This window comes from Calonectris borealis, chromosome 14 (genome assembly GCF_964195595.1).
Source record: "Calonectris borealis chromosome 14, bCalBor7.hap1.2, whole genome shotgun sequence".
NCBI lineage: Eukaryota > Metazoa > Chordata > Aves > Procellariiformes > Procellariidae > Calonectris > Calonectris borealis.
The window spans coordinates 21,668,995-21,689,620 of NC_134325.1; the positions used below are offsets into that span (position 1 = coordinate 21,668,995).

At 66.0% G+C, this 20,626-nt stretch overlaps 2 protein-coding genes across 6 annotated transcripts; both read right to left on the reverse strand.

The window, feature by feature from the left end:
- Nucleotides 1-3,055: 3,055 nt before the first annotated feature.
- Nucleotides 3,056-4,410, reverse strand: APLNR (apelin receptor). Its single transcript, XM_075162831.1, has one exon. The coding sequence runs from the start codon at nucleotides 4,408-4,410 to the stop codon at nucleotides 3,298-3,300; it is 1,113 nt and encodes a 370-aa protein (XP_075018932.1). The 3' UTR covers nucleotides 3,056-3,297.
- Nucleotides 4,411-8,310: 3,900 nt separating this feature from the next.
- Nucleotides 8,311-19,566, reverse strand: TNKS1BP1 (tankyrase 1 binding protein 1). 5 transcript variants are annotated; one of them, XM_075163733.1, is made up of 12 exons: nucleotides 19,434-19,566; nucleotides 18,558-18,701; nucleotides 17,707-18,352; nucleotides 16,865-16,937; nucleotides 14,651-15,979; nucleotides 12,127-14,066; nucleotides 10,707-11,037; nucleotides 10,307-10,439; nucleotides 10,103-10,203; nucleotides 9,680-9,846; nucleotides 8,998-9,062; nucleotides 8,311-8,670 (listed from the first exon to the last, which is right to left on the reverse strand). In XM_075163733.1, exons 2-11 carry the CDS (start codon nucleotides 18,652-18,654, stop codon nucleotides 9,002-9,004), a joined length of 4,878 nt encoding a protein of 1,625 aa, XP_075019834.1. In that variant the 5' UTR covers nucleotides 18,655-18,701; nucleotides 19,434-19,566; the 3' UTR covers nucleotides 8,311-8,670; nucleotides 8,998-9,001. The 5 variants fall into 5 exon arrangements, with proteins under 5 accessions (XP_075019834.1, XP_075019831.1, XP_075019833.1 ...); XM_075163730.1 differs by having other exon boundaries at nucleotides 10,064-10,203; XM_075163732.1 differs by having other exon boundaries at nucleotides 10,707-11,040.
- Nucleotides 19,567-20,626: the final 1,060 nt, after the last annotated feature.

Below are 20,626 nucleotides of genomic sequence, written 5' to 3' on the forward strand. Positions count from 1 at the left end.
CAAACCTCCCCCACCCACCCAAATTTTCCCTCCACCCATCTTTTCCACCCCTTTTCCCCTGCCCTTCCTCCTCCCTCCATCCCCTCCCCAACCCAGGAGGGTCACACAGGGGTGCGGGGACAACGGGAGCCTCGGGGTCGCACACCGTAGCTCTTCCCAAGCCTTTCGCCCCTTGGCTGGCTGAAGGCGCTTGAACCTCTGGAAACACAGGAGAGAAAAAAAAAAACCCTCTCTCCTTCCATTTCACCCAATTTTCTCTCTTTTAACCCCTCCTCGTTATTTGTAGCCTAGGCTCTGCCTCCCCGAAAGCCCCAGTGCTTGCCACAACCACCTGAAGCTTTTTCTTCTCCTAACATGGGGAGAATCAGCCCTCCATGGGGTGTTGGAGGCCAGATTTGGGTGGGTCACCCAGGGCTTGGGGTTGTGGGGACACACTGGGGCAGGCACTGCCCAGAACGACCCCCCTCCATCGCCTTCTCCACGAGCAGACAGATCTCACCCCATAGTTATTTTCTCAGCTATTTCTGAGCTGCGAGGTCTGTTGAAAGCTCCTCTGCATGGTGAGGAAGCGCGGCTTTGGCAAATCCACGTTTTCCCTGCACAAATCGGAGCTGGACCCCACCACCCCACCACGGCGCAGGGATGCGGGGTTGCCCCTCCATTTGCTTTGGGGTGGGACGTGTGAAGGCAGCCCAGGGCCAGGCTGTAAACAAGGAGGTCACTTCAAAGGGGACACCCAGGGACATCAGCCCAGCTTAGCACAATGCCAAATTATTTCAACACCCCCGGGCAGGATGGGGGGGGTTGCACCTCCTGCTTGGCCATTTGGTAGCTTGAAAAAGCAGCTTGAAAAAGGGCTGGGACGCTCCCTGGGGTGTGGGGGACCTGGGTCCTGTCCCCATCCCTGTTCCCATCCCCGTTCCTGCCGGCCGTGCTTGTTCATCCATCACCCCGCATCTCCCCACTGCAGCCCACACACACTTTTAGCTCCAAACAAAGGTCCCGGTGCACAATAACCTCTTTTTTTCCAGCACCATGTCCCCCCCGGCACATGATTTGGGGACATCTGGCTGTACCCCGCAGACCCGGCCAAGCTCGAGCCTGCAGCGGGCTGCAGCAAGCCAAAGCATCGCTTTTTCAGGATTGAGGGTCCCCACCTTCACCCCAGGGGAGCGCAGCCCCAGCTCGCCCGCCTTCCCAGGGTTCTCCAGGGATGCTCCTGGTGTCAGCAGGGTCCCACTCCCCACCTCCCTGTCCCGTGGTCCTCGGCTCCCCCCCCCTCTATCTTCCCTCCTCATCTTCCCTCCACCACACTGCCGCAGGAAGGCAACACCTTCCTTATCTCCTTCCGACGGGTGGTCCGGGCCCCCGCTGCCCCTTCCCCCCCAGCTCCGGCCTTGTTTTTTTTCTGAAGTGTCCCTGCATTTCCCCCCAGAGACTCCTCAGCTAAACATTTCCCTCCTGGAAGGGAAAGGGAAATCTCCAAGAGGCGGATAGAAAGTCGGCGGCTCCGGTCTCTGCTGGCAGGGCGCCCTGCAGCCATTTCCGTGCCTGGCCCCCGCGCCGGGGAGGAAACTGTCCTCGCCGGCTCCCCGCCGAAAAACGGGGCCCCCCTCACCCCCTTTAGTGCTGGGTCATTTGGGGTTGGTGGTGGGATGGAGGGGTGGATGGAGGGACGGAGGGATGGAGGGAGGAATAGAGAGACGAAGCAATGGAAGGATAGATGGATAGAGGGAGGGAGGAAGGGAGGGAAGGATGGACAGATGGATTGATGGATGGACAGACGGATGAATGGTATCAAGGGGTCTCTCCAGGGCAAGCGAGCCTGGAAGGCACCTTGAATATAAACATGCTCCCCCCCCCGAATTTCTCTTCGGGCCGTGGCCCCAGATGTAGCATTTCCACCCCCCAAGCCCCCTGGCTCTTAGATCAAACCAGAACCATGGGGAAACCCCCCAAAAATCCCCAGCCGGGGTGAAAAGAACCACTGTAGGCTCCCAACCCTCTGCACCGGGCAGTTTATCCAAACCGCAGCCCCCACCGGCCACCTTCTCTTTTTACTTCGTTAAGACAAAGGACCGTCCCCAAGGAGGGATGACTGTGGCTGGGTTGCCTCCCAAAATTAGGTGGCGGCAAGCGGGAAGGTTAACACAGCCCCCCCAACGGGAAGCTTCCCAAGGAACCCAGTAATGATCCCGCATCCTTTCCAAGCGGGAACAAAGGCTGAGGAGACAGGATAGTTCATCACGAGTAAATGAAGGATGTAAATAACGAATAGGGGGAAGATTTATTTAGAGCGAAGCCTCAGGAAATGGCGGGGGCCGGGGAGGGAAATGGGAGAGGAGCCATTTGGTGGCTCATCAAAATCCTGGGTTAGCGTGGGCCATTGTCCTGCCCAGCACCCAAAAACCCCCCGTCCAAACCCAAATGGTCCCTCGTCCCCATCCCTCAGGTTTTGGGTATTTAATAGCATCAGCATCAGCGGCCCATTTTCACGCCACAGGGAGGAGTCACCCAGGGCTTGTTCTGGCCTCAGATAAGGAGGAGAAAAGCCCGAAAATGGGATTTGGTGGGACAGAGCAGCTGCCTGATGCAATCAGAGCTGCCGGGAGGGGAGGGGGGGGAAGGTTTGGGGCAGGCGGGCGCCCACCCCACAGCGGAACACTTGCAGGGGGCTTTATTTTGGTGTTAAAACACCCACATCCCGGCGCACTGCGATGCTCGGATGCTTTGGGATGGGAATTTTTGCATTTCCCAAAGTGTGTGCTGGGGAAGAGACCAGGGAGAGTTTGCCCTGGGCTTGAGCCCCCAGCGGGGGCTGGGCGTGCCCGGGGGGGTACCCAGGAGGGGACGCAGGCAGCCATGGGGTGCAGGGACACCCCGTAGTGCACACACACACACACACGTGCAACACCCCCCGCTCACGGACACCCTAAAACCCAGCCATACCACCCCCCACCCCTCCATGCTGCTCCACACCGCGTCTCCTCGCAACTCCACTCCCTCCCCATCCCCCCAGAGGGAACTGTGCACACCCTGCTCCTTTTTTAACCAAAATTCATTTATTTGTCACAAAATCCAAAGCCCTGTGGGTGCCGGGGGGAGCCACCCCTGCCCAAGCCCCCCAGGGGCTCCTCCCAGGGTCTGCCCAGCCCCTGCCTCAGTTTCCCCTTCCCACGAGCAGGGCTTTCCAGTGGGGGGGGTCCCCAAAGCAAGCCAGGCTCTGGGGTGAGGAGGAGGTGGTGGGGTCCCCCCAAGGAGACCAGCTCGGGGGGCACTGGGGGTGGATCAGGGGGGTTAGCCACGGAAGAGTGTCTCCTGGGTGGCGGGGTCCAGCTTGCCCCCTGGGACCGGCCCCCCCTTGCCGCCGGGGGGGTGGCTGTGCCCTGAGGAGTAGCTGGCGGAACGCTCGGTCCCGGGGCCGGGGGTCCGGCAGCAGAGGAGGGCGGCGCAGGCATGGCGGAAGCGGGGGTCGAAGAAGGCGTAGAGGAAGGGGTTGAGGCAGCTGTTGACGTAGGCAATGCCGGTGCAGTAGGGATGGAGGTTGTTGAGGAAGGCGTGGAGGCCGCAGGACCACGGCAGCACCTCCAGGTCCATCAGGACGTAGAGGGTCTTGACCAGGTGGAAGGGCAGCCAGCAGCCCCCAAAGGCAGCCACCAGCACCGTGATGATGGTGAGGAGGCGCTTGCGCTTGCGGGGCCCCTCGGCCCGCTCCCGGCGGAAGTGGCTGGCCACGGTGCGGGCGATGAAGAAGTAGCAGGTCAGCATGACAGCAAAGGGGGCCACGAAGCCCAGGGCAGTGGAGGAGAGCCCCAGCCCCACCTCCCAGGCGCCCTCCGTCCCCGGGGTGGCCAGACCCCCGTAGTCCATGTAGCAGGTAATCTTGGTGTCCCCTCCCAGGGCAGCCGCCCGCCGCAGCACCAGGGCTGGCAGGGCCAGCAGAGCCGCCAGCGCCCACAGGGCCACTGTGGCCACCAGCCCACTGACCCGAGAGCGCAGCTTGGCGGTGGCCAGGGGCCGGACGATGGCCAGGTAGCGGTCGAAGCTCAGCCCCGTCAGGCAGAAGACGCTGGCGTACATGTTGACGAAGACCAGGTAGCTGCTGACCTTGCAGGCAGCCGTGCCAAAGGGCCAGTGGTAGCCCAGCCAGGCGTAGGCAGCCCACAGTGGCAGGGTAGCCACGAAGGTGAGGTCGGCGGCAGCCAGGTTGGCAATGAAGGTGTCGGCCGAGCGCCGGCGGTCCCGGCCGCCCTTGAAGACGGTCCAGAGGACCAGCCCATTGCCTGCCGTGCCCAGCAGGAAGACCAGCAGGTAGATGGTGGGCAGCAGGGCCAGTGAGGGGCCCCACTCAGCGTACTCGCACTCTGTCTCGTTGTCCCCGTAGGCGTAGGCGTCCGTCGCCTCCTCCATGCCACCGGTCGCTGGGCTCAGCTCAGCTCAGCTCATCCCGGGCTCACCGAGCTCCTCCGGCCCTCTGAGCCCGGCCCAACGAATCCCACCACGTTACCTCCCCTTCCTCCTCCTCCTCCGCCCTCCTCCTTGAGGGGGCGGATGGGGTGGATGGATGGGGGGAGCCCCGTGGGAAATTTCACAGCTCCCCCTCCACCTCCATCTGGCTCCTTCCTGGGGGGTTTTACCAAGCTCTCACCCAAGTGTCAAAGCATCAACCCCTGAGCTAACCCCCGTCCCCGCGCCGCAGGGTGGCTGCCTCCCAGGGGATTTCGGTCACCCCGCCGGCGCCCAGGTTTGGTGCCGCGGCTTGGGGAAGCCGCCTCGCCAGGGCAGGGGGGCTCGAAGGCCGGGCGCAGGTCCACCACCCTGCGAGTCCAAATTTGCATTTGGGATTTCACGTTCGGGGTGCTGCATTCGGCATTTTGCATCGGGGTGTTGCACTTCAGGTTTTGCATTTCGCCTTTGGAGTGTTGCACCGGCCGTTTTGCAGCAGGGTGTTGCCCTTGGGGGACTTTGCATTTGGCATTTGGGATGTGGCATTTGGCATTTTGCACTTGGGATTTTACATTTTGCTTCCAGGGTTTTGCATTTTGCAAACGGTCCTGGCACTGGGAGGGTCCCAAATTGCCGGGGCCCTATTTCGAGCGTGTCAAGCTGGGGACCTTTATGTGTTTACCAAAAATCTGAGGAGAGGGAGCTCTGGGATTTCCCCCCAGTCTGCAAAAAGACCATTTTAAGGCATTGTCTGCTGAAGGACCGGATGGCAATTGGGAGCCCTCGCTGCGTCCTGGTTCTGTGCAGGCTTTGCTGTCCAGTAAAAGAGCCAAACGCAGCAACGCCTCCAGCTGAGCCAAGAGAGAAGAAGAATCACCCCCACCCCAAAAATAAAACATTCGGAGGGAGCAGGAGGAGGAGGGAAGCTCTCCGCCGTGGCCAAGCTCTCGCAATTACAGCTTTGGGGAAAAGCGCTGGAGAAGCTGAGTGGAACTTTACAAAAAGTAAAGTCCGAAAAGCCGCGAGTGCCCCAGGAGGCCAGGAAAAGCGCGGGGGGGCTTGGGCTGGGCCAAAGAGCCGGAGGAGCGGAGGTGCCTTTCGCTGTTGGAATAGGTAAATCATGAGAGGAACGGGCTGCAAAAATGGCAAGGTTAAAACCCAAGCGCTGGCACAGTGGAGGAACGGCAGGGATGGAGGCTGGGGGAGGCGCAGCCGCTGCGAGGGCAAAACCCCCCGCGACCCCCTGCTGGTGCAGCAGGTCCCTTTTGCCAGCAAAGTGGTGTAAAGAAAGGGGGTGGTGGTGTAATTCAGTGGCTGAAACAGGGGGGCAGCTTGAAGGGGTCTCCAAAATGAGAAAAAAATGAGCGGTTCGGGAGGGAGAGGGGCTGGGGAACGGGGGTGCGGGTTGGGGAGCGGCGGGTGGGCACGGCGGCCACCAAACCAGCCGCCCAAGGGGGACCCAAAGCTGGACCCAAAGCCATCAGTCTGGGAGAACAAACCAGGGCTAGAGATAATGAATAATAAAATATTCTAATGACCTGGGACAGTCTGCTTGGAAAGGCGCATGTTAACCCTGCAGGGTAAGGTGCTGAGGCCAGCAGGTCTTAGGAAAATAAAAATAAAAAGCTGCTAAAAATTGATGCATAAATGTGATGGCTGCTGATTTAAGTTAAAACCCAAAGTTTGTTTAAAGAAGGGGTGGACCCCCACACAAACCGAGCCTGATGAAGACGTTACTTAAGCCTATTAGCTAATAAATGGAATAAAATAGGGAAATAAAAGAAATGCTAATTAGACTCTTGGTATCGCCAGAAATTGCTACAAAGGGAGATGTTCCAGCCTGGATAACGAAGATCACTATTAATAACGATCTCAGCTATTTTTGTCTTCTGTGGGTAGCGCAGGGGAACAGGTAACCCTTTCCAGCCCCGCCAAGGCGATGCCTTGCCAAAAAGCCGCCGGCGACACTGGGGGTGCTGAAGGGTCCCCAGTCACCCCCTTGCCGCCCCAGCAGTGGGGACGGCTCCACTCATGCACTGTCCTCAGTGCCACCCTGGGGTCCCGGCATGGTCCCCAGCACCAGCTAACCCACGTGCAGCTTCCTCCGGTGGGAAGGAGCGTGCCGGCTGGCTGGAGACCCCCCCCGGGGTCGGGTTTGCCGTAGCCACGGGCAGTGGGTCAGTGGCCAGGGCTGGGTGAAGGGCCCCAAAGCCGCGGGGAGCAGCAGCAGGGTGTAATCACTGGTGGGGGTGGCAGGGCTGATAATGAACACCGCTATCTTAACGCCATTAGGCAGCGGGAATGCACCCGGGCCATGCGGGGAGGGGTTATGGGGGGCTTGGGGTGCCGAGCCTGGCAGTGGGGGGCTCTGCAAGGAGACGGGGCGACAGGCTGCCCTCGAGCACCTGCAGCCCCATCCCAGACAGCAGCAAGAAGCTCCGGGGACTCCTAATCCCCAGGGAATAAATCCCAGGGGCCAGTAGCCAGCAGCTCCGTCTGGATGGCGGCGCAGAGCCAAGCCCACGTCCGTCCCTGCCGGCTCTGCACGGGCAACCCGGAGGGAGCAGCACCCATCGGGTGTGCTCAGAGGGAAAAGGCCGAGGTTTTGCTGCAGCTCCAGGATGAAGCCAAGGGCTCGGGGGCAAGCAGGAGCCCTCAGACCCGCTCGTGGTGCAGAGCTTTGCTGGGGAAAAGTTGAGCCCATCAAGCATCTGCCGGGTTCCTTGGCTTGGATCCATGCGACACAAAACCCACCCCCCAAACGCGTGGCGGGGGGCTGCCCCACTGGGGACGGGGGCCCCGGGCACCCCTTGCCAGGAAGGGCAGTGTTTGGCTTTGCCGCAAGGTGGGATTTGGCAACTTCCTCTGCAGCCATTTGGAGTTACTCACATCCTACCAGGGAAGCAACAGCTCTTCAGCTACATCTCTCCCTCTGGATCCTCTTTCCGTTAGGCTCTGCCAGGAAAAAACAGCCTTGGGGTCCCCAACCCGGGGGACACAGCCGGGTCTCGGAGGGGCACGTGCCCAAAGAGTGGCCGTAGTGGCAGCTCGGCTCACCAGCCTGGCTGAAAATCAAGACGGGAGGGACGCGTGCAGCAGCCGCCGGCAGCGCTTCTCCTTTGGTGACGGTGCAGCTGCCGCCATCCCCGGGGCCCGCGGCCCTCCTCCCCTCGCAGGCCTCGCTTCGGCAGGAGGGAGCTCGGGCTGCTCAGCGCGCCCGGAGGCTTGGGTCTGGGGTGGCATCTGTCCGCACTCTTCCGTGGGGTGACCCTGGCACCCAGCACCCCGGCAAGCGGGCGGGCAGGGAACAGGCAGGACGGCGCCGTTTGGTCCAGGGTGGGCGTGCGCGGCCGGTTTGTACACGTGAGCAGAGGTGTGCACACACAGGAGACGGCACGCGTGCAAGGCAAGTGTGCAAGGGGCTGCTTCTGCAGAGGGATGCTGCATGTGTGGGGGGTGCCAAGGGGAACGGGGGGTGTGGGTACGCAGGGGGCACAGCGCCGTGGGGAGGCGCATGGGCGCATCACCAGTGGGGTGGGCAGACGCCTGGGCCTGTGCAAGGGGGTCTGCAACTGCTGAGCGTGGAAGCACGCCCGCGGCTGCACGGGTGGTTGCCCAGCTGCGCACACTGCCCCTGTGCAGGCACCCACGGGGTGTCAGGGTGCACCCGTGGGGGGGCATTTCTGCCAGGCAGCACCAACGGGTGCCCCGCATCCCAGCAGGCCGAAGTGGGGGCACCCAGGCCCAGCTGCGGGCAGAGAGCTCCTCCTGGTGGCAGTCCCCGTGCCAGTGTCCCCACGGGGCCACCCCCGTCCAGGGGACATCCAGGGGCTGGGGGGGCTGAGAGAAGAGCCAGGGCCCCCCTGAACCAACCAACGAAGTTTTATTGTCCTGTCAAAGTGGCACCAAAATCCTGACCTGTTGCTCTTTGTCCAGAGGGTGATACAAGAGCAGGGGGCAAGGGGAAGGGAGGGGGCTCGCTGCCCACCCCTCCAGCTCCTGGGTACACAGGGACCGAGGGGAAGAGGAACGCGGGGCGAGGCCCACGGGCCGAGGCGAGGGAGGACGTGTTGGGGAGGGGGACAGGGACCCTGCGAGCATCGTACAAAGTGCATAGATGTGTGTGTGTGTGTGTGTGTGTGTGTCCTGCCGCGGGGAGGGGGCAGGCCTGATCCTGGGGACAGCGGCCGTCAGCTCCAGGGACGTGCTGGCAGGAGAGCGAACCTGGAGGAGACACAGTGGGGAGAGGGGGGTGAGGACCCTGCAGGGAGCCCCAGCCCAGGGGTGACCCAGCCCTGGGGATGTCCCTCGGCAGGACCAGGCAGCACAGAGCCCAGGGACACAGGGACACGCTCCCACCCGGCCCACCCCATCTGGTGCTGCAGGGCCTGTGCCACGGCCAAATCTGCCTACACACCCCCTCCAGCCCCCTGGGATACAGAGCCCCGACACAGGGAATGTGGGGAGGGGGAGGCCCCAGCTATGCCTTGCCCCAGGTGCTGGGGTGGGCCGGGGTCCGTCCCCCAGCGTCCCCCCAGCTCCCGCACTCACCCGCTCAAGGTTTCTTCTTTTTCAGCTTCAGCGCTTGCAGCCAGTGGGGGGGGGAGGCATCAGACCTGGCAGGTGTTGGCACAGCGTTGGCACGTGCCCCCAGAAACACCCCCAGGACCCAGCCCAACCCCCTGGGGACAGAGCCAAGAGGGACCCCCAGCTGACCGCTGCTCCCCGGGGGACACGGTCGGGCAGGGAGGGCGGGCAGGGAGCTGCCGCACCGGCTGCGGCTTTAAGGGCTCGGTCCCAAGCGCTGTTTAGGGTGGAGCAGCCCGGCTCTCCAGGCAACGGGCCCTGGGAAAGCTGGGCCCAGCAAAGCCTGCCCCCACGCCCAGCTCCAGCCAGGCAAGGGCCCGGCCCAGCCTCCTGCTGCCTGTTACGCCAGCAGCCTGGAGAGTCCCAGCACCCCTCAATATCCCTTCACACCTCTAAAGCACCCCCAAAATCTTCATGCCTCTGGAAAAACCCACCCTCTGTACTGCTTCAGTGGGCGGCAGAACCGGGTTAACAGCCCCCCAACACGTCCCCACCCTTCAGCATCCCCCCTGCATCGGCCGCATCTGTCCCCAAACCTGCACACATGCCCCCCAAACCCCGCTTTCCCACCCCTGTTGCTCCCCGAGCCCGGCCCCGAGGCACAGCCCTCGCCTCCCTACGAGGGTCCCGCGCCCCCAACACTCACCCTGAGGACTTCTCTGGCTTGGGGGGCAGCGCCAGGGGCTTGCCGCTCAAGCCCGGGATCTTGCAGGACTTGGAGCGCTGGACATGGGGGTCTTTGGGGGGGGTTGCCTTGCTGTCCCCTGGCGGTGCCCCCTCCTCGGCCGAGCGGTTTCGGCCCCTCAGCTTGGCCTGGGCACAGATGAGTGAAGTCAGGCTGGCACACGGTGCTGTGCCCCCTCCCAAATCCTCCCACCGCCTCCTCCCCATCCCTCCCTGTGCTGCCTGCCTTTGGCCAACCCCCAGGCCCAACCTGCCTCAGCTTCCCCGCCCCTTGTTAAGCCCTCCCGTCCAGGTCCAGCTGGCCGGGAGGTGTCACCCCACTCGCTCGGGTCCCGGCAGGCCCCACCTTGAGGGCAGATGTGTTGAGGCCGGGGAAGAGTGGCACCTTGACCCCCTTGCTCGATGGGGACGCTCGCACCCGCCGGCTCTTGGGTTCTTCCGCTGCCTCCTCGTCGGAGGACGCTGCCTGGCGGGCTGGACGGGGCTCTGCAGGTAGGACATGGGGGACAGTGTCACCATGAGACACCTCTGCTGCGGACGGATGGCCCCGCAGTCCCTCTCCTGTTGTCACCGTCCCACGGGCTCTCACCTGTGGAGTCCCGGAAGATCCAGCTGTCCCCTTCTGAGGCGGCCCCGGGGCGGAGGGCCGGTGCCCGGTGCCTGCGCTTGCGGCCCAGGTTGGCCTTGCTGCGGTACACGCTGCTGTCCAGGACCTCCGTGTCCTGCAGAGCCACAGGGACAGGTCAGTGCCCAGCACCGGGGAGCCCCCGGACCCCCACTCCACCCACCCAGAGTGCCCACGGACCCCCACAGCAGCACAGGGGGGCCCTGATTCCGCAGCCCGCCCCTCAGGGGAGGCTAGGGCCAGAGGGTAAAGCCGCCATCCCCCGAGGGGGACAGGAACAGGGCGCCCAGACAAGCGTCGCTGTGGCGGCCAGGCACTCGCAGGGCCGTACAAGGGGGCTGGAAGCTGCCCCCTCCCCGCTCACCTCCAGGAAGGTGAATTCCTGCCCGGCGTGGTCCGTGGGTCCCTCGGGCTGAGGGGCACCCAGGAAAAGCCACTTCTCCTCCCGGCTTGGTGGTCTCTTCCCATCCAGGTGGTCCGAGGGGGCCTCTTCGCTCTCCGCGTCTGGCAGGGTCCCGCCAGCAGCCTCTGGCAGCAGAGGGGAGGCCCTGGGGCTCCGCGGGGCAGCAGCCAGCTCAGGGGGGGCCCCCTCCTCCTCGGTGGGGCTGGGTGGCTCGCTCTGGGGGGACTCCGCAGCTGGGGGGTCAGCCGGACCGTCGCCCATCGGCGGACTGGGGTCCGAGAGATGGATGCTTCTGCTCAGGGAGACAAGACGAGACCCCAGAGTTCCTCCAGCTCCAGCTAACACAAGCCCTTCCCCTGGCCCGAACCTTGCCCCCGTCAGCCTCCAGGGGAAACTGAGGCACGGGGAGGCCAAATGCTGCTCCCATGAAGCCAGGACAGGACCCAGGCGTCCAGGACTCTCCCCCCTCTCCCAGGATGTCACACAAGGGGGTGGCGCCTCTGGGAAGTTCCCCCAAAGCCCCTTCCCAAGGCTGGGGCAGAATTTGGGGTCTGGAGAGGGCAAGGACGCTGGCAGACTCATAGGGGACTCAGGCCAACTCTCCCCCTTGGGGCAGAGAAAGGGGTCAGACCCCCCAGTGGGGTCACCAGTCCCCAGGAGGTGGCCAGGGGGACACCAGGTGACCAAGAGGCCCCCAGGGGCAGGAGGAGGAGGAGGATCAGGGCCACTCGGGGTGCGGGAAGACGCTGGCAGCAGGAAAACGCACAGCTCCCGGGGCAGGGGGTGGGGGCTCCCCGCTGCCCCACACAGGTCGACCAGGCTGGGGCCTTCCCGAGGCCCGGGAGCTTTCACTTCCCTCCTCCTGGGACCTTTATTTTCAGGCAGTTTAAGGGAATTTATTGTTTTGGGAATCTGCAGCTCCATAAGTTGGCTGAAATCAGGGTTCCCACATCCTGGCGAAGTGGTAAGGGCATGGGGCTAATTCTGCCACTTTTTCGGCGAGGGAACACCAGCACCGCCTAAACTTGGCGCACAGCTCCCCATGTCGGAGGGAGACCAGCACAAAAAGCCCCAAAGGCATCATCTCCCCCTGGATCAGCTCAAGATGGCAGATCTTGCTGGGACAAGTTGAAACCCAGTCCCTCGAAAAGTTCCCGCTGCAGTTGTGGGGCCGGAGGCTACACAGGAAAACGTAGAGGCTGGGGAAGAGGAGCTCTGGCAGCCCAGGGCCAGAGGCAGGTCCCCCAGCTACAACTGAGGCATGGTAGGACGCCAGCAGAGGCCCATGGCATCAGAAGTCCCTGTCGCAGGATGGCGCGGGCACCTGAGGGGGACGGATCCCTCCCCCGGGCCACGCTGCCACCACCAGCACCCTCCTTACCCGTCCGCCGAGCCAGCGTCATCTCCCGGGCTCCGCTCCCCAGCACCAAAGTCCCGGCTCCGGGCCGCGCAGCGGGCGCCGAATGCACTAGCCCACTCCCGGCGCTTGGCCTCGGCGTCGCACAGCTCCACGCTCCAGCCAGCTGCGTCGAGGTCCTGGCTCCAGCCTGGCTCTTCCACCCCAGCCTCCCGGGGCTGGGAAGAGCTGCCCGCAGCAGGCAGGCTGCCCAGGCCCTGATCCCAGGCCATCTGGCCCGGTCCAACCCCACCAGCATTACCAGTGCCCACGCAGCTGGTGGCATCCGAGCTGCCAAAGGAGAGATCCCTGTGCCAGTCCCCCAGGGGCTCCTGCAGGTCCCCAGACCTCATTCCAGCCCAGGACATCAAGCCATCTGATGACGCTCCAGCGCTGGAGGGATCTGGCACCCGCTCTGTCCCAATGATGCCAAACTGGTTGCGGCACTCAGCTCCTCTAAGCTCTTCAGCCCAGTCCCTGCTATCGGTGGCACCGCGTTCCTGCCGGTCAGTGCTGCCCCAGCCGGGCTCCTGGGCTGGAGGATCGGGGGCACAGGAGCCAGGCAAGTCATCTTTCCTGAGACCAAAAGCATTGACCAGCTCGGTTTGGCCAATGCTGTGCTCGCTAGCCCAGCTCAGCCGGCCAGGACTAAAGTCTCTTTCTTCCTTTTTGGTGTTCGTAGAGCTGTACTCGCTGGCCCAGGCCGCTCTGCTGGGGCTGAACTCCCTGTCCTGGGTCTCCACGTCCCTGGTGCTGTATTTGTCATCCCAGGTTGGTCTACTGGGGCTGGACCCGCTGTCCTGGGTCTCCATCTCTCTGCTGCTGTACTCACTGGCCCAGGCCGGTCTGCTGGGGTTGAACTCCCTGTCCCGGGTCTCCACATCCCTGGTGCTGTGCTCATCATCCCAGGCCGGTCTGCTGGGGCTGAACTCCCTGTCCCGGGTCTCCATGTCCCTGGTGCTGTGCTCATCATCCCAGGCTGGTCTGCTGGGGCTGAACTCCCTGTCCTGGCTCTCCATGTCCCTGCTGCGGTACTCACTATCCCAGGCCAGCCTGCTGGGGCTGAACTCTCGGTCCTGGCTCTCCATGTCGCGGGTGCTGTATTCACCAGTCCAAGCTGGTCTGCTGGGGCTGAACTCCCTGTCCTGGCTCTCCATGTCGCAGGTGCTGTATGTGCTGCCCCAGGCTGGCCTGCTGGGGCTGAACTCCTTCTCTGGGGTCCCAGTGTCCCCAGTGCTGGATCTGCCAGCCCAGCCCAGCGTCAAATCCTTGTCCTTGGTCTCAGCATCCCTGCTGCCATATTTACGGGCCCAGTCTGGGGTGAGCTCCCTGTCCTTCATCTCTGCATCGCTGGTGCCGTATTCACCAGCCCACGCAGGCGTGATCTCCCCATCCTGGCTCTCCGGGTCCCCGGAGCCGTACCCGCCAGCCCAGCTGGGCTGCCTGGAGCTCGGCTCCTCATCCGGCTGCTGCCCATGTCCCACGCTGTAGCTGCTGCTCCAGGCAGCCTTCCCGGAGCCGATCTCCTCCCTGCTGCCCGCACTGTCCAAGCCATAGCCCGTGCCCCACTTGGGTTTGCCGGCACCAAAGTCTCGATCCTGCAGGCAGCTTTCCCCTGCGCCGTGGGATTTGGACCAGTCGCTGCAGCCCAGTCGCGTTTCCCCCATCAGCTCCGTCCCTTTGTAGTCACTGCCCCAGTCCTTCCTGGCGGTGCCAAAGGGCCCATCCTGCTGGTCCCCATCCCTGATGCTGCGGGTGCTGTCCCAGCTTGATTTGGTCCCAAATTCCCGGTCCTGCTCTGTCTCACCAGGCCAGTCTCTCTCCCTGGCCACAGCCTCACGGGTCCAGTCGAAGGTGCTGGCCTGGTGAGGTCTGCCAATGCCGAATTCACTGCAGAGGTCCTTCCGCGACCAGCCGAGCAGGTCCTGGGGGAAGAGGGTGAGAAAAGGGGAGAGGTGGTTAAAGGGGGTCGCAGTCAAATGCTCACGCAGAGCAGAGAGCTGGAGAGGAAAAGAGAGGGGGAAATATCCTCGGGTGCCTGGGGGACACAGCACAAGCAGGGTCCCCTTCCCCAGGGGAGGCCAGATCCTGCCGCCTGCCCTCCCCACTCCACGGGGCCCCACATTCCCGGGCCGGGAGCTGCCGGCTGCCCGGGGGCACTCACAGCCGCCGCACCCGCCCAGGGCCCTTCCCGGCCCCGCGCCTGCCGAGCCCTCCCCAGCTCGTCCCGCAGCTCCAGGTTGGCCAGCAGCCGCTGGAGGATGGCCGTGGTCCCCGACTCGCCGGCCATGGCTCCCCAGCAGGCCCTGCACGCGGCGGCGGCCGCACCCCGGCTCTCCCTGCCGGCACGGCACGCTCCCGCTCAGCCTCCACCCAACCCGTCCCACTGCCCTACGTACGCCCGGCGAGGCCCGGCCCTGTCGGAGAGGAGCCCAGCGCCACACCGACACCGTGGCCCGGCATTAACCCTTGCCACCGCGGAGCCGCCCAGCTCCCTGCGCCCCCTTACCTCCGGCCCCTCCGCGTCCGGAGAGCCGTGCCCCGTGGCGCGGGCCCCGGGCGACGTCAGCAGCTCCGTCAGCCAGCCTGGGTCAGCGTGGGGATCGGGGCCCCTCGAGGATCCTTCGGCCCGGCCCGGCCCGCCGGGGCCCTGCAGGCTTACGGGGGAGTCGCCCGCCGGCGCCCAGGCCGAGTCGGCTGCACTGGGCGGATCTGGTGGGGCCAGATCCAGCGGGGCAGCCTCGATGAGGAGGCTGGGCTGGGCGGGGGGCTTGGGCTCTGCTGGGTCCCGGCTGGGCTCCGTCACGCAGAGAGGGGAGCGGGACACAGTGGCATCCCGCTCTGCCTCCCCTTCCTCCTCCTCCTCCTCCTCCTCCTCCGCCGAGCCCTCGGCCTCTCGCTGGGCCACTGGACCCCCCGGACATGGAGCCCCCTCCGCTCCCCGGCTGCTGGCCACCGTGGGGCCAGGCCCTTCGGATCCGCTGTCCCGCCGGGAGCGCAGGGGGCAGGGGGCCGGATCCTCCCCATCCGACTCACCCTCTTCGGACAGCCCCGAGTCGGCTGTCTCCTGGATAGGGGACCGGGGGGGGGATGCTAGCCGCCGTGCCCCCCGCGAGGGGAACGTCCACTCAAAGGACTGGGAAAGGCTCCAGCCAGACTCGCTGCCCAGGGACGGCTCCGATAGCAGGTCCCCGGGACATGGCAGGGTGCTCAGCGAGCCCCCCAGCTCCCCCATGCCCTGCCCCGCGGTCGGGGGCTGCAACACCCCCTCTGAAGAGCGCCGGAGCCCCGAGTCCCTGGAAGGGGGACGGGGGCTGAAATCAGGACCCTCGGGGGTCTGTGGGGGCACTGGGGAGTCATCGGGTCCCTCCGGGGAGCCTGGAGGACGAGAGGCTTTAGTAGGGGGCTCAGGGGGCAGGCGGGGGGCGGGCCGGTACTCCGTGGCAGCCTCGGGAGAGCCGGGGGGGCAGGTGACTCTGAGGGGCAGTTCAGGAGTGCCAGGCGGGCTGGCAGTGTCTGGGGATCCCTCTCCGGGAGTGTGGGGGGAGCCGGGGGAGCGGGAGACACCGAGCCGGGGTTCGGCTGCAGAGGAGGGAGCGCCCGGGGCCTGGATGGAGGTGGCTGACACCTCAGCTGGAGGCTGAGCGGGGGATTCAGGGGCGCCGGGGGCCAGCGTGGGGGAGCCAGGGGCTGGGAGCTCTGGGGGGACATCGGGAGAGCCAGGGGCCGAGGCAGAGGGCTCGGCGGGCTGGAAAGGAGCTCCTGGGGCCGGGGCCGGGCAGGCGGGGGGCCTTGGGGAGCCAGGGGGTCCGAGGGCGCCCGGCTGGAGGGAGGAGAGCTGTGGAAAGAGCCAGTAGGGGGGTGTCGTGTCACTCGAGAGGAACCTCCCCGGCGTCACCCACCCCCAAATCACAGCCCCCTCTCCCAGCCCCACTCTCCAGTGAGGGTCCCTCCCGCCGGCACCCCCTCCCCTCCCCAAATCTGAGGCAGGAGGTGCCCACGCTTCCTGCCAGCGCCAGGCTGCTTCCTGCGTGACTCAGCCCGGGCGGCTCCCGGCAGCCCCCGGCCCTGCTCCATGCCCCGTCGGGCAGGACATGGCAGTGCCCTGAGCCCCCCACTGCTGCCCCCCGCCACCCCCCTCAAGCGCCCACCCTCTGGCAGCGCAGAGACAGATGGAGAGGAAGAACTGAAGCAGGAGGAAGTAAAAACACCCCCAGCCCGGACCCCCCACCCCACCACGGGGCTGGGCACCCCCCTGTCAGCATCGCCCTGCCACGCGCCCGTCAGGGTTTGTCCCCCTCTCCGAGGTGACCCGGTGCCACTGCCTGGGCTGCCACTCCCGATGTCACCATGGCCGGGTGTCCCCGTCACCGCCGCGAGCACGGCGGGAGAGCGGGGTTGGCGGGGAGCCCGAAAGGGCCTGCCCTGCCACATACCTGCCGGGTCACCAAACCCTGGCTGGTGACTCACGGCTGCTCCCTGCCTACGCCTCGGCAGCGGCACTGGCACACACCACCCCCTCCAAAATAACCTGGCCCTGCGCCCGGGCACCCAGCGTGGGGGGCACCCGGCTTCCCCGCAGAAAGGGGCAGTCAGCATCCCAAGGAGAAAGGAGAGACACGCACCCCGCAGAGAGGGAGCCCCGGAGGAGACAGGAGAGCCCCAAAGGAGAGAGCCCAGGAGCAGAGCCGCCGCGGCACAGGAGGGCGAGGCGAGAACTCACGTCAGGGGGGGAAGGCGGCCTCCGGCGTCCGCGGGGGTCCCCGGCACAGCTCAGGCCAGCTGGGGGGGAGCCGCTGACAGAGAGAAACAGGGAAGGAGGGTAAATTCCTCCCATGCGCCTCTGCTCTCCTCTCCCACCGCCTGCCGAGGCGCCTCCCGGACCCAAACCACCCACTCTGGCCGCAGAAGGATGGGGTCGGGCGAACCGCAAGAGGCCCTTCAATTGCTGCAAGCCATACCCAAAACCAGCAACGGTTTGACTGGAGAGAAAGGGAAGCAAATCAGCCCCAATCCCCTTTCCGGAAAGTTTTCAGGCCTTTAGAGAGCGAGTTTCTCACACTCGGGTTTAAAATAGCCCCCGTCTCGCTCTCCCGGAGGTGCCCAGCTTTCCGGAGCATGGCCAGGCGCTGGCTCTCACTCAGGACATCCTGCAGCCAGGAGTCCCACAGATCTGCCGGCTCCCTCCACCTTGGCACGGCACGGCAGGAAAAAAACCAGCAAGGGTGGGAAAAAGGGAGCATCTCCCCGGTGCAGTGACCCCCTCCCCGTTATTCCCAGCCTCGGGGCGGACCCTGTCCAGGCAGCAGGACGGCCGGCTGGCTTGCTTCCCAGCCCTCGGGGGCTGCAGGCGCGGAGGCAGCTCCTCAACCGGGACAGCCCGTTCCTGCGGTCTGAGCAAACCACCCGGCGCTGTGGCGGCTGCCCTGGCCTTCCCACGGAGGCAGCTCAAGGCACTGCCTGCTCAGGAGGAACACCGGTCTCGTGCCGGCAACCAGACCTCAGCTCCGTTATTCCCATTCCCGCAGCCTCTCACCCTGCCAGGGTCGGTCCTTGGCCCCTCACCTTGTCTCGGCAATCGGGCGTCCGTCATCCCCCGTCCCCAGCTCGCCCACCGCGGGTTGGGGCGTCTGGCGGGCTTCGCCAGGGGGGGCTCCATCTGCCTCCCCGCTGGGGCGTCTCCGGAAGGCGGTGAAGGTCTTGGAGCCGAAGCGAGAGGAGGGATTGGGGCAAAAGAGCGAGAGCCGGGCTCGGTCCGGGCTCCCCGGGCCCTCCCTGCTGTCCATTTTGGCCAGGATCTCCTCCACAGTGGTGCCTGGAAATCGCTCCGGTTTGGATGCCACCGGCACCGGCGTCACCTTGAAGGAGGCTGGACCTTTGCGAGGGAGGGTCGGCGGGGCGGGGGGCACCCCCTCTCTGGGGGTCGAACCCGAGTCCTCGGCGGCTGCGACGGGAGGGGACGGGAGCCCCTTCCCATTGGGGGTCTCGGATGACTTGAGGGTGAAGGAGGGGCGCCTGAGGGGCCCCCCCGAGCTGCCCCCGCTGTAGGGCTGGGGCCCTGCCAGGCGGTTCATCTTCTCGGCAGAAGGCAGCTCCGGGCGAGGGTGCCGCAGCCCCAGCGGGGGGTGTGGCAGGGAGGGCTTGGCGGGCACAGCCGGCTTGGGCAGCACCCGGGGTTTGGGCCGGACAGGCGGCTTGGGGCGAGCGTTGCCTGCGAGAGAAGCGAGGAGAGGAGAAACGCCATGTTGGCGGGGCACCGCAGCCCCGGTGGGCTCCCCGGGGAAGGCCAGCGGAGCACACCAGGCCAAGAACAGATTCCAGGCACCAGCCTGGCATCCCCAGGGGGGGCTTTCCCAGCGCAGACCAGACCGGCAAACCCCCCAACCCCAATCTCTCCCACCCCCATGGAGACAGACCTTTCTCGGGGCCGCCGGCCGCCAGCCCAGCCCCCCCGGCGCCTGTGGCGGAGGCGCAGGGCAAGGCGGGGCACAGGGGCTGCGGCTGGGAGGCCATGGCGAAACCAGGGCCAGAGCTCAGTGGGCACGGCGCAGGGTCAGCCTCTGGGGAGAGAGGAAGGAGGGAGAAGCATTTCAGGGAGCATCTCTTCGCCTGGGCTCTGAGACTGGCAAGACCCAGCAGCAGGCAGCTGCCTCCTCCAGCCACGCTGCGCCATGGTACCAACCTCCCAGCCCTGCACCAAACCTTTGTGTCCACCTGTGCCGGCACCCGGACAGCGTGCCAAACCACTATCGCACCGCCAACCCTCTCTTCGCTGATGGCACCCTTTGTACACCGGCCTTGGCTCGCCTGCACCAACCGGGCACGGAGCAGTAACCCCAAATGCCGCATCAAACCCCCTCTGCCTGTACCCCCTTGTACTCGTTGGTAAACGCGCATACCCCATCCTCGTTCACCTGGACTGGCTCCCGCACACTGTGAACCCCCCATCACCGTGCGGTTCCTCGTTTACCAATACCGGCCCTGCATTAGCCTGTCCCAGCACCCCAACACACACACATCACCCCCACTGACCCGTGCTAACCCCCCTCGAACACTGGGCCAGGCCCCAGTTTGCCCCAGTAACCACCACAGCCCTCTCCCCCACGTACCAGCCCCAGTTCGCCTGTACCAAGCCCTTGCCGAGGCCTGCAGGCCGTGCCAACCCCCGGCACTGCGCCGAGCCCTGGAGCTGCCGGCCGGGCCCCCCCGACCCCCACGGGGCCGGGAGCACCCCCCGACACAAGCCCCAGCACCCGCTGCCCGGGCGTAGGGGCCGCGGGCGCCCCGCTCACCTTCCCCACAGCAGCCTCATGTCCGGGCTGGGTCGGGGACACGAGTGGAGGGTGCAGGTGGGCGGGGAGGGGGGGTTGCCGTCCCCACGGGTCTCACGCTGCCGCCGCCGCCGCCGCTCCCGTGACTCACCGGGGCTGCGGGGACAGGAAAAACCCGCTCGGTGCCTCCTCCTGGCCCTGCCCTCCCCTCCTCTCCCCGCCTCGCTCCCTCTGGCCCTGCCGGGGTCCACCCCCCCAAGACCCCCCTCCCTCCACGGGGGAACGGGCGTCACGGCCGCCCCAACCCACATCTGGAAGCCATCGGGCCCGTTTCCCAACGCCTTGGCAGCCCCGGGACAGTGACGAGGCCCCGCTCCCCGCCCCGGGATGCGGGTCCGTCCCGTCCCGTCCCCCCTACAAGTCCTCCTCCGGCGGGGCCTACTCCCGTTGCCCCGGCAACGAAGCCCCCGCTCGAGTAGCTGGGTAGGCCGCAACCAGCGGGCCTAGGCCCGTCGCCGTGGCAACGGAGCCCCCCACTCGATTTTGGGGAAGGGAGGCGGTACCGGGCCCGTTGTGCCCGCCGGGGCCGAAGCCGCGGGGACCCGCGGCTTCGGCCCCGGCGGGCACAACGGGCCCGGGGGGGATCCCGGTTCCCCGTAGGCCCGGCCCAGCGGAGCGACCCCCGCTCACCCGCCGCCGCCGCCGCTGCTCCTGCATATTCATGAGAGCGCGCCCGCCCGCCCACCGCTGGCCACGCCCCTCTCCCCCCTCCACCCCACCCCCTACGCCAACCAGCAAGAGCGGCGGGCCAGAGCGGCCCCGGCGCCGCGTGGCCGGGCGGACCACTGAGAGGAGGGGCTAGAGAGGCGCCCTGCCCCGCCCCTCCCGCGGCTGGGTTTACCATCGAGAGGGCGCTAGAGGGGCTCCCACCGCTGCCCGACTGTTGGGGTGCTGGTGGTGCACCGCCGCCAGGATGGGAGGTACCCTGCGGTGCAACCGGGTCCTGCCCGCCCCATGGACACCCCACTGCAGCGCACAGCCGCCCACGGCACCCCACGCCCTCCCACAGCACCCCACTGCAGCGCACAGCCGCCCACGGCACCCCACGCCCGCCCGCAGCACCCCACTGCAGCGCACAGCCGCCCACGGCACCCCACGCCCGCCCACAGCACCCCACTGCAGCGCACAGCCGCCCACGGCACCCCACGCCCGCC

What these genes read in the sequence shown, in the direction of transcription:
- APLNR (XM_075162831.1), bottom strand. Translation starts at nt 4,410, where the DNA reads ATGGAGGAGGCGACGGACGCCTACGCCTACGGGGACAACGAGACAGAG.
- TNKS1BP1 (XM_075163729.1), bottom strand. Translation starts at nt 18,654, where the DNA reads ATGGCCTCCCAGCCGCAGCCCCTGTGCCCCGCCTTGCCCTGCGCCTCC. An exon ending in GATCTTCCGGGACTCCACAG is followed by an intron (nt 10,204 to 10,306) that starts GTGAGAGCCCGT and finishes TCCTACCTGCAG; the next exon opens with AGCCCCGTCCAGCCCGCCAG. An exon ending in TCAACACATCTGCCCTCAAG is followed by an intron (nt 9,847 to 10,063) that starts GTGGGGCCTGCC and finishes ATCTGTGCCCAG; the next exon opens with GCCAAGCTGAGGGGCCGAAA.